Below are 12440 nucleotides of genomic sequence, written 5' to 3'. Positions count from 1 at the left end.
ACATGCTAAGAACCAATGTCAGGCTTTCTTTACAGGCACAGGTGTGAGTGCTCAGCAGGGGCTTCTGAGTGATTTCCCTGAGCTGGTATGTTTATTTGTGTGCCCCCAAAGGCAGAAGAGAGTGGGGGTGCTGGCCTGTCCTGAGCAGGTCTAAGGTTGTATGTTTGTAACTCTTGGATCATTCGAAGACCATGTGACCCACTGGATAGCTAGGGACTCTGTCCCCTTCTGGTTTTCATAAAGGACCCCACGTTCCTTGCTCCATGGCCCCTTTCCCCCACATCTACCCCCAGTCCTCACCATGAAGGTTGCACCATTTTTGCAGAGTGGTGGAGTCACTGGAAGTCGGAGGCGGGTTGGGGCGGGGTGGGAACGCTCAGCCCCAGACGCATCTGCTCCAGGTCCTCTCTGAGACTGGGGTGCTAGCAGGGGGGCTGCTCCCCAGGTTCACACAGGTGTGCCTCCTGGAGCGGGTTCCCAGGCATAGAAGGCCCTTTTCTTCAGGACCAAGCATGCGTGTCTGTCTGTCTTAACCCACTGGCCCCTTAGGAATGGGCTGTGCAGCTGTCTGCCCTCAGTTCATGATTAACTTCCCTGCCCACCCTCTCACTCCCACCAGGGCCCCCTCTGCCTTTGGGCTTCTCCTGGATTGAGGCAGAGACCCCAGCTGGCAGCTGCCTGGCACTTTGTTCTCAGGGACTGTGGGCTTTGAGGTCCTGTGAGCTGAGGCCTGCCTCTGGCAGAAGCCCCCTCCCCCTGCCCAGCCCGTGAAGAAACCCAGAGGGAACATCCCAGCCTGTGAGCACGAGTGCACTGGTGGCATTGCGGGGGGTCAGCTGTGGTGTGGGATGGGACCTGGGAGAAGACCCCTTCTCTGACTGCTGCCGTCCTCACTGACCTCGCTCCCGGTGGCCTGAATGCCTCCAGTCCTCTGAGTCCATCTCTAAGGTCCATGGATGTGGCCTCCTCATCACTAATGTGAAAATTGCCCCCTTTCCATTTCTCTCCCAAACTCAGTGACTTCTTCCAAGACAGTATCTTAGTTCGGGGCAAGTGTGTCATTAACGCTTAACACTTGGCTCTTTTTCTTTTTAACAAAGGTGCTTCAAGCTCAGGGCCTTCATCAAGCAACAGTATTTAACTAAAATTTAATAAATATGTGTTATAGAATTAGTTGCAAGTGGTAATGGTTATTTAGCATGGGTAATAATGCTATCTTAAAAAATTAAGTGCAAAACTGAGTTGATTTAATTAAAGCAAATTAATAAGCAAATAGCCAAATAGTATAATGTTAAGGCAAAAAATTGTGAAGGTGGTGTGTGAACCTCCAAATTTTGGAAACATTCGCTGGGCCACACTGCACGAGCCAGCCGGGATGGTGCAGGTTTGTGGTTTTGCGTGGGTTAGCCCTGTTTTTTTCTGGGCGAGGTTCCCTTCTTCCATTTCTCTCTGATCACTTGCACAAAGCTGGATGCCCAGTAAGTGTTCAATAAATGCTGGTAGAATAGGCAAATCTGGCATAGATGGTTGTTAAATTCCCTTCCATGGATGGGTTTCCTTATGCTTTGGTGTTTCCAGCCAGGAGTCAGGGTCTGAGAGGTTCATAGTCTTTTGGAGACAGCCTTGTGTTTTCCAGTCACATTGGGGTAGGAAATATCGTGATTGTGGAGGGGCTGAGAGGGTCTGGAGCCCCAGGACAAAAATGAATAAAGGGAGCCGCTTGCTGCCACCCACACTCTCACCTGTTGGGAAGGGGTCAGGCCTTTCACAGCATGTGGATAAAACACCCCGGTGCCTGGCTAGACCCTTGGCCAGCCCACCACCACCCTTCCTGTCATTGGGCTGCAGCAGTGCACCAGCCAGCATGCCAGTACCTGTGGTAAGGGAGGCAGGAGAAACCCTGGGCTGCGATGGGGCTCTGCCTTCTTCTCCACTGAGGACTCTCATTTCCCCATTCTTTTTCCAGGCTGATTCTCAGGTCACAACTGGTGCAGCCCTTGCAGCCAACTTAGCTGCCAAAGCCAGGGGTGGGGCCTGGGTCACTCCTGTCTCTAGCTATAAATAGATGCCCATGGCTATATCTGTGATCCCCCACCACCCAAGCAGGCTGGGGTGGGGGGTGGGGGTGGCACAGGCAGGAGGCCCATTGCTAATGTATGCTAAATAAACAAAAGGTGCATTTTTGGAACCACCCTGTGCTCCCTTCTCTCCACCCCAACTCCAATGGCAGGAAGAAGCTGTGCACACTGGAGACAGGGTGCTGGGACCTCATGCTCCTTAAATTCATTTGCAGCTCCTGTCCCCTCCCCAGCATGGTCCACTCCCCTGCCTGGATTTTTTTTTTTGTTGTTTGCTGTGTTGTCATTTAGATCGTACCCAAACCAAAACCAAACCAAAACAAACAAACAAAAACATGGACAAATTGCCTCAGGGACCTCTTTTGTCCCCAACAGGGATGTTTCCAAAGATGGATTAATTGGCTTGTTTTAATTCCCTCCAGCCCCCTGCCCTATTCCTTTCCCCTAGGCGATGGGAGAAGGAAAGCTAGTGGGGAGCAGGAGGGGACTGGGAGTCCCGGCAGCAAACGCAAGTGGGTGAGGGAGGCGTAAGCGAGGTTCCGCCCGAATAGCAGGGACCCGGTCACGGCCCTTTCCCCAGGAGCTGGCGTGACCTTCCGTCCTTCCGTTCGGAAGTGGAGGTGAAGCTTACACACAGAGTGCGGGAGAGGACGGGAAGAACGGCTGGGGCCCCGGGAGTTGGCGGGCTGCGGGTGGGGATGCCCGACATACATCTCCTGGGCAACCTGGGCAGAGGTGTAGCCGCCTCCGTGAAGTTGATCATTGACCCTAGGTTGTGTCTAACTACCAGGTCCGGAAAATCAAATGTTAACCGGGTTAGGACCGTGCCTTCCCCACCCAGCCCCTCAATCCCTGCACAGCAGTTCCTTCCCCGATTCCGGGGGGAGGTGGGAGGTTGCATCCCGCTGGATCAAAATTCTCCCCACCCCACGGCTCCGGCCGGGGAGCCTCAGGTCGGGGCGGGCGGGGTCGCCGGGCGCTGGGAACCGGTGGCCCCTCTCATGGTCCGGCAGCCTCGTCTTGCCGGGGCCGCTGGGCTGGGAGCCCGCTGCGGTGTTCGCCGCGCGAAAGCAGCTTCGCTTGTACTGAGGACGCGCGTTTCCTCTCGGTGCATGTTTTTTCTCCCTCTGTTTCAAAGACAGTGACAGCATCGGAGAAGTATCCCGGCGGGCCGGGCTGCGAGAGCGCGTCAGCCGCCTTTGCCCGCGGCCCGGCCGGCGGGGACGCGGGGCGGGAGCGCAGAGGAGGGGACGGAGAGGGGGGCGGCGAGAGACGGGGAGAGAGCCGGGCGGGTCAGCCGGAAGGGAGGGAGCCCGGGCGCAGGGAAGGGGGAGAAGGCGGGTGCCAAGCCCGTGGGAGCGCTGAGCGCTAGCCGGGCGCCCCGCTCCCGCCCGCGGGCCGGGCACACGGAGCCTCCCGCGCCCGTGGCCAGCCGGGCCGCCTGGGGCCGGGGCGCGGGAGGCGGGGCCGGGGCGGGGTCCCCGCGCGGGCGGCGCGTCTGGGCGAGAGCCTTGGAGCCGTCCGCCGGGCCGCGCCCCGAGCGAGCCTCCGAAATGCTCTCGCCCGGCGAGCGGGCGCCGGCCGCCTCGCGGGCCCCGAGGAGAAGGTGAAGGTCGCCGGGAAGTGAGCGCCCAGTCACCTGATCCCCGGAGCGCACCTAGGCGGGGGCGGGGCCCATGCGAGGCGGCGGCCGGGGGCCGGGGCGCGGACGCAGGGGCCGGCGGCGGACGGCGCGGAGCGGAGCGCGCGGAGCCGGGGCAGCGGGGGCGCGCGGCGGGCGGGCAGGCGAGGGCGCGGCAGGGCACCGCCACCGCTCTCGCCATGTCCCAGCCGGCGGGTAGGATGCATAGCCGAAAGGCGGGGATCCGCGCTGCTGTGGTGCTCATCGGACTTCTGCACAAATCACGAAAACAGAATAAAGAGAAAAGGTAAAGCTTTGCAGCGCCACCATCCCGTTCCCTTCCTTCTCGGGCTAAATTCACATTTTCTTTGGGGGTGGACTTTTCCACCGGGTGTTTGGCTCCGTGTTTGATGGGAAAAAGCCTCCACTGCAGGCGCCGTAGAGGGGAGCGAGTTCGGAGCTTCGCCCCAGCTGCTGGACGGTCTGAGAAAGCCCAGGCGGGGTATTGGCTGGATCGGAAGGCGGTTGGGAGGGTCCATCGGGGTTCGTTCCAGGTAGAGGGATCCCAAGTTCCTCGCCCCCAGTCCCCGCCTTTGCGGATCCGGGCGCCCTTCCCGAAGTCTGCAGGACGGGTAGCATTGATCCGACCTGGGCGATAGTCCCTAGCTCAGACCAAGTGGCCCAATTCTGCAACTTGGCTGAGCCCGCCGGCTGCCCGCCGAACCCGGGATCTGCTTGTCTTGAGTGCGGCGCCGAAAGGCAAGGAGCAAGTTTGGAGGCTGCTTTCTTGCCGGCGTTGTCTTTGGGTTTTTCTGCCTTTGACCCTAGGCTTTTCTCTGGCTTACTCTTCTAATTCGTGCCAACGCTCTTGGGTGGTGAAAATCATTTTCTAGGGCAATTTCAGAGACACTTTGGAATATCTGTGGGGTAAGTGGTGTAGGGTTTGGGGTGACAGAAGGAGGTTCTGGGGCAGCTTTCTGGGCTGAAGTCCCCTGCTGCAAGCCAGAGGTCTACCAGACCCCAGGGAGCTGCCCACACAGGTCGCTGACCCCAGCCTCCCTCCTCAGCTAGGGCATTTGAGCTCAAAACTTCCTCCCACTCCCAGGTCATCAGTGCTGACTGCCCAGAGAGGTGTCTTGGAGATTTAGGGTAACCTGCAGTGGGCCTGCTGGATCCTAATTTCCAGAGGAGTTGTGGAGTGGTTAGAGCTATGGTCTACATACAATGAAGGCTAAGGCAGGGGCAGCCGAACCAGAGACTCCTGGGAGGGTGACTGGCGGCCCCTGAGCTTGCCCAGAAGCTGGGTGTGCCTAGGGGAGATGGTGGGCAATGAGCAGGAGGCCTTTGAGAAGCTGGGGTGGGTCTCTCCTCTGGAAGGTTTGCCTCCTTTGCCTCCTGCCCTCCTTTCCCATAATGTTGTCTAATGTGGTATTTCCCACAGCATAGGATGAATCTCCAGTGTAATGACTTAAGGTGGTTAAGCATGAAATAACACTGAGTCACCTAGTGAGAAAGTTCTTCCTTTTTCAGTACTCTGCTAATCCTTGTGATTTCTTCAAGGGGAAAGTTTCAGTTCGGTGCTAGTCTGGCTTTAAACCCTTTCTAACACTTGCTACCTCCCTTTTGTAACAAAGAGAGAGCAGATCTATGGCTTAGGGCCTTTAAGTAGAGCAACAGTGACTGCCTAGAACTCAGGTTGTTTTGTTTTTGTATTATTAATTTTTAGGGTTCTATCCTATTTACTGCCAATGACACTGATTTTGCCATTTGTGGTAATGATATAAAGCATCACTGTAGATTGCATGTAAGCCACAAGAATGAGTCTATTTAATAGAAATGGTAGTAATAATGGCACAAGTGGCATTTAGTATGGCAGAAATCATGCAAGTGGTCTAGAAATGTCTGAGGTTGGGGTCCTACTTGCTAGCAGAAAAGCTGCCAGCAGAAACCTGGAGCCCAGTGCTCTGTTGTGGCTGGACTTTGATTCCCTTCTTTTCTCTGCCCTTCAACATTTTGTGTGTGTTTGGGGGGAGGAGGGGCTGAACAAGCCAACCCAAGAATGTATGGAATGGCTGATTTGAGACGACCTGGGCCTGCTTTGAGGAGTGAGAAGGAAAAAGCACTTCCTAGAAAGGCAGAGGCATCAGACCAGCTCCTGACCCTGAGTACAGAATGTGTGTCGAGGTGGAAAAGTCTCTGCACAGGGTGCTGGCTCAGAGTTCTAGTTCTGGCTCGCCCGTTGGCCAAGATTAGTCTCCCTGAGCCTCAGTTTCTTCCTCCACAAAAAGGGTCTGGGAGGCTCAAGTGAGATGATGTGGTTGAAGATGCTGAAGGGTCTAACATGGTGCTACATGAAGATGAAGGGATTTGATCAGAACGGCTTCCACTCTCCTCTCGCTGGACCTGTGCCCCCGGCTGCAAGTGTAGGATGTCTGGTGGTGGAGACCTCATCAATAGTCAAGACCAGCCGTGCTTGGGCCATGGAGGCAGCTGGGTGGGCCTGGGCCTGGGCAGAGATGGTCTGGTGGTGGTGGTAGGGGCAGTGAGTCAACAGGGAAGGGCCCAGACAGGGGGCTGGAAGGAGTTGGCCAGGGCCTGGATGCCCCAGGCTCAGGGCATCTTGTCCTCCCTGCTGGATGCACTGTGCCCTTCCCTCCATTGCGGGCAGATACTGGTGACCCTCCCAGTCCCTGGCTTCATTGCATTCAGCTGCTGCTCCTGCTATCCCGATGGCTTTGGCCATGGACATAGCCTACACAAGAAGAGAAAGGGATTGATTTCATCTTGGTGCTAAATGACCTTTGCTTCCCTTGCTGTAATCTGGAGTTCTTTGTCTCTGAACACCTGGAATTAGTGCATTGCACACGATTGACCCTTGCTCTGCAGGCATGGGCCTCAGGGAGCCTGGAGCAGGCTGCAGCTGCCAACCTCTCCTCTGTGCTCACCAAACACATGCTGGGTGTTAAATTTGCTGAGTTCCTCTTTCCTCCCCCTTCTCATCACTGAGTTAGGCCAAACTCAGACCTGTCCTTCATCCTTCCAAGAAGGCTTAATCCATCCATCAATCTTCTCAGCACTTCTAATTGACAGGCGTGTGCAGTTAACACTCCTGGCTCTTAGCTTTAAGGGATGAAATGGTCGTGTGTGGCTTGCAGTGATGGTCCAGTGGTTCTTGCCAGTCACCCCTGCTCTTCCCAGGCTGCTTGGAAACATTTCATATTAGGAGGCAGGTAGGTGTGTCAGGGGGGGATGGTAATGAGATGGGTATCCCATTTTCTCCCAGGCACTGCTGGTGGGTTCTAAGCTCCAGCCTTGGTTTGCCTCCTGAAGAAATGGGCATGGCACTCATCAGTCTTGACTTGACAGCTCTCTGCAGGTGTTGTGGGGCGACCTGGAGGTTCTTCCTCTTTCTGACCACCTTCCAGGGATCCCGTCATATGGGATCCTGCAAGAGCAACAGTCCATTTGAAAAGGGGATTGGGTCCGAGCATGGCTCTGAGGAGGCACCTGAACGAAGCCTTCCCTGGAGGCTGCAGTTTGAAAACCACTGTCATGGGGAGTTCCTTTTAAAACATTTTGATGTTCAGAGTCTGCTTTCTTAAAGACATGGCAGATTAGGAGAAGGTTCCAGGACACCACCTTGGTCATGAGCTGATTGTGTGGTGGGGGCACTGCTGCCTTCTAAGCTGAAGAAGAGGCACCTTTGGCAAAAGGACAGAGGCAGAGGAACAAATTCAAATCATCCACCGAAAGATGTGGATAAAGTCAATGTGGCCTTAGATATGACATTCTGAACCATGAGAGAGGTCAATTAAGATAAATGAAAAGTAATCCACTTCTATATGGGGTAGTTATTTGGGGGCAACTCCCACCACGGGATTTATGAGGAGTAAAATATGGATTCACTCAGTCATCAGCAAATCCTTACTGGCAGGCTCTGGGGGTAGAGCAGTGAATTTAATGGATATGACCCCTCCATTGTGGTGTGTTATGTCTAGTGGATTATTCCTCTATAGGTTATTAGAAAAAGCCCACCCTTAGCTTAAAAAACAAAAAGAAAATGTTTTGTTGTGGAAATTTTCAAGCATATACAAAAAGTGGAGAGAATAGTGAAATAGAATATACAGCTTCAACCATTATCAACTCATGGCCAATCACGTTTCATGTATTTCCTAACCTACTCCCTCACAAGATCACTTTGAAGTAAACCCTCGACATTAATATCATTTCATTCTTAAATATTTTAGTGTGTATCTTAAAGGTAAGAACTCTTAAAAAACATAACAATGCTGCCATTATCATACCCTCCAAATTAAAATAAGTTATTGATATCCTATCCAGTCAGTGTTCAGATTTTCCCGATTGCTCATAAAAATTTCTCAAAAGTTTTTTTGAGCTGGAAATCAAACAATCTGGTATGATTTGGTGATATGTCCTTAATCTGTAAGTTTCCTCTTCCATTTTTTTCTTATAATTTATTTATTGATGAAATTGGATTGTTTGTCTTGCAGAGTTTCTTTCCCATTGTGAGGATTTTATGGATTGTATCCCCTGGTGTCATTGAATATGTTCTGCTGTCCCTTGTGTTTCCTATAAATTGGTGTTTAGTTCTAGGGGCTGCATCAGATTCAGGTTTGACTTTTTTTTTTTTTTTCCAAGACCACCGCATTGGAGGTCATCTGGTTGTCTGTTTCTGTGATGTTGGCATTCATTGACTGATTTGTCCCTGGGGTTTGGAGGCTGGTGTCAGGGAGGAAACTTACGTTCTGCCATTGGATAGCCAGAGATAGCCCTTCAAGCTTGCTAAACATGGGTCTTTAGCCTGTGGGGTGTCTAGATGTCCTGTCCTTGAAGTCATAGTCATAAAGCTGGAAGGGGCAGGGTTGGGAGCTGATCCACTTTCTGGCCCCAGAACAGATGCCTGCTTGTTCTCTTAGGAGGTTGCTGGGTCCTGCCCTTTGTGTAAGGGCCTGTCTCTCATTCTCTAGTCTCATGTTTGAATGCCACTTGGAAGGCCATTGTTCCTTTAAAGAACAAACATCTCTCTTTAACAAGCTTCCCATTAAAAAAAATAATTTATTTATAACTGGTAAAATATACATAACGTAAAAATCAGTTTGACCTTTTTAAGTGGAGAAATCTTTGACATTAAGTACATTGACAATACTGTGTAACTTCCATCACTATCTAGTTCCAGCATATTTTCATCATTCAAACCAAAACTCATATTCATTTATCAATAACTCCCCATTCCCCCCTTCCTCCACCCCTGGTTACCGCTATTCTGCTTTCTGTCTATCTGAATTTGCTTGTTCTAAGTATTTCATATAAGAGAACTCATACAATATTTGTCCTTTTGTATCTGGCTTATTTCACTCAGTGTGATGTTTTCAAGGTTCATCCGCGTTGCAGCATGTACTAGCAGTTCACTTCTTTTTATGACTCAATAATATTCCGTTGTATGGATATACCACATTTTATTATCCATTCAACTGTTTACAGATACAGGGTTGCGTCCACATTTTGGCTATTGTGAAAAATGCTGTGATGAATGTTGATGTACAAATATCTGTCCAAGTCCTTTGGGATCTATGCCTAGGAATGGTATATATCACTGAGATACATAGTCTCACTGAGAGTTTGAGGAGCTAGACCCTTAGAGTCTAAGGGGAAGAATTTGAGGCATAAATGGATTTATTTGATTCCTCTTGAGCCACTATTTAAGTCTCTTATTTGGTCTCTTCACTTCTACTCCCCCATATCCATTTTCCTTACTTGGTCAGAGTGAACTTTAAAAAATTCAAATAAAATCGAGTTTCTCTCCTGCGGAAAGCTCTCCATAGGCTTTCCATTACACTTCAAATGAAATTCAAGCTCCTTGGCTTGCTGCCCCTGCCTGGTTCTCTGGCCTCACCTCCTACCACTCTCCCCTTCACTCACAGCCATCACTGTACTTCTGCCACACAGGCTTTCTTTCTGTTGCTGAGCATGTCAAGCTTGTTCCTTCCCCAGGCCTTTTGCACGTGCTGTTTTCCATAACTTAATTGGTGCTTCGTCATCACTGGGCACTCAACTCAAATGTCATCCCCTTTGAAGACTTCCCTCACCATCCAAACTAAGTAGCCCATTCCAGTCATTATCACATTACCCTGATTTATTTTTCCAATGGCACTTATTAACTGATTATTATCTAGTTTATTTAATAAACTGTTTATTGGCTGTTCTCTCCCTTGGAATGTGCGCTTTCTGAGAGCAGGGACGTTGTCTTTTTCCTCTCTGTGTCCCCATTGCCAAGAATAGGAGGTGCTCAGTAAATATTTGCTGAATTAATGAATGGATGCTCAAGAGCATCACTGGCTCTCCGGGCAAAATGTGCTCATTGCCTGAACCCTGAGGTCATTTCATGGTGAAGCACCCTTTGATGCACCTTTGGCTTCAAGGTGCCGTCTTCTTGTCTGAGTTTGGAGAACCTTTTCCTTCTGGAAGCAATTTTGGAGAGAAATGCAAATGATCACTTGCATATGTGTTATTCTGTTGTTATTCCTCTGACCTCTTCTCTGCCTTTTCTGGTTTTGGGACCCACAGAATAGGAGGGCAGGTTCAGCCCTGACCATCTCGAAGCTTGAGGCATAGCCAGGGCCTTCCTTAGCTCTGGGTGCCTACATCTTGATAGGTAGAGGCAAGCTCCCCTCTTTTATGCCAAAGAGTGGCCGGTGGGCATCTGAACCAGTGAAGAGTCTCGATTAACGAATATGTATCTTTTTCTAAATGCAGCTTTATCTCTTTGGAGCCTGTATGGTGCACAGATGGATGGGTACCAGGATGTTGCCAAATAGAGGGCTTGCCAGGCCTGCTTGGTTAAACCAACGAAAATCACTTCTGTGCACATGGGGGCTGCCAAAGGGTTCAGAAGTTTCTCAGTCATTTTAAGCATATGTGGCCTCTCCCCAGTCCCAAAAACCGAGTTTCTTTGCCTACCGAATCCATAAAAAGCAAATGAGGTAGGCAAGATGATTTCAGGTGGACAGATGCTTTTTAATAGCTATTTTAAAAAATGAATTCTGGCAAGTGATACTGGTTTTCCATGTATGATAGTTATATAACTTTAAAAAAATTTATTTCAGTAAAAAATTACAAGTCAATTTAAAGAAAAGCATTAAGAAAAGCAATTGTCAGGTAGTACATGGATTTAGCACAAATCATGAAATGGTGCAAAATGCCTGAGGTTTAGGGAGCCCTGTTGGAAGGGGGGAATGTTGAAATGGGTCTCAGCACCCAATGTTCCAGGCTGTTGAGGGCTGAGTGGTGCTAACCAGCTACCGCCTTTGGAGGCTTACCCTAGCTAGGCCCTGTGCTAAGGTCTTACATGTGTTATCTGTCTTAGTTCTACCAGTTTTATCTCTGTTTTGAGGCTCAGAGGTTGAGGAGTGTGCTGGGGGCAGAGCCAGGAGGTGGAGCAGGGATTTTTTTTTTTTTTTTTTCATTTTTATTGAGATTGTTCAGATACCATACAATTATCCAAAGATCCAAAGTGTACAATCACTTGCCCCTGGGTACCCACATACAGCTGTGCATCCATCACACTTAATTTTTGTTCAATTTTTAGAAACTTTTCATTACTCCAGACAAGAAATAAAGTGAAAGATGAAAAAAGAAAAAAAGAAAAGGAAACTCTAATCCTCCCCTATCCCTAACCAACCCCCCTCAATTGTTGACTCATAGTATTGATATAGTACATTTGTTACTGTTTATGAAACAATGTTGAAATACTACTAACTGTAGTATATAGTTTGTAATAGGTATATATTTCTTCCCTATATGCCCCTCTATTATTAACTTCTAATTGTATTGTCATACATTTGTTCTGGTTCATGGAAGTGATTTCTAGTATTTGTACAGTTGATCATGGACATTGCCCACCATAGGATTCAGTTTTGTACATTCCCATCTTTTGACGTCCAACTTTCCTTCTGGTGAAATATATGACTCTGAGCTTCCCCTTTCCACCTCATTCACACACCATTCAGCACTGTTAGTTATTCTCACATCTTGCGACCAACACCCCTGTTCATTTCTAAACATTTAAGTTCATCCTAATTGAACATTCTGCTCATACTAAGCAACCACTCCCCATTCTTAAGCCTTGTCCTATAGCTTGGTACCTTATATTTCATGTCTATGAGTTTACATATTATAATTAGTTCCTATCAGTGAGACCCTGCAATAATTGTCCTAATGTGTCTGGCTTATTTCACTCAGTATATTGCCCTCGAGGTTTTGTCATCAACCCATTTTTTTTTAATATGGTTTTTTTCACTCACCATATATTCCATCGCAAGTAAATACTCGATGGTTTTCTGCATGGTCATACATTTATGTGTTCACCACCTTCACCACTATCTATATAAGAGCATCTACATTTCTTCCACAAGGCAGGAGGGAGAGTCAAAGAAGGTAGAGAGGCAAAAGAAAGAGGAAAAAAAAATGACAGCTAGGAAGCAGCAAAAGGAAAAATAACCTTAAATCAAAGTAGAATAAAGAATCAGACAATACCACCAATGTCAAGTCTCCAACATGCCTTCCCTATCCCCCCCTCTTATCTGCATTCACCTTGGTATATCACCTTTGTTACATTAACGAAAGCATAATACAACGATTCTATTAGTTACAGTCTCTAGTTTATGCTGATTGCATTCCTCCCCCAATGCCTCCCCATTTTTAACACCTTGCAAGGTTGACAT

The 12440-nt window shown here is 49.4% G+C and overlaps 1 protein-coding gene across 5 annotated transcripts in view; it reads left to right on the top strand.

Moving 5' to 3' along the window:
- The window catches only part of RAP1GAP2 (RAP1 GTPase activating protein 2), a 220810-nt gene that overhangs the window by 66084 nt on the left and 142286 nt on the right, over nt 1-12440 (top strand). For 2 of the 5 annotated variants that reach the window (XR_005212799.1, XM_037810052.1), the window contains exon 1: nt 3861-4006. The exons of the other annotated variants lie outside the window; for them this stretch is intronic. Coding sequence is in view for 1 of the 2 variants with exons in the window: in XM_037810052.1 (XP_037665980.1) it covers nt 3900-4006 (107 nt within the window). In the remaining variant the exon portion in view is untranslated. Of the gene's footprint in view, nt 1-3860; nt 4007-12440 lie in introns of those variants that run through there. 5 annotated transcript variants of the gene reach the window in all.

The sequence above is a fragment of the Choloepus didactylus genome, chromosome 18, assembly GCF_015220235.1.
Source record: "Choloepus didactylus isolate mChoDid1 chromosome 18, mChoDid1.pri, whole genome shotgun sequence".
NCBI lineage: Eukaryota > Metazoa > Chordata > Mammalia > Pilosa > Megalonychidae > Choloepus > Choloepus didactylus.
The sequence above is the reverse complement of the archived record's forward strand: the minus strand, read 5'-3'. Positions and strand labels throughout refer to the sequence as shown.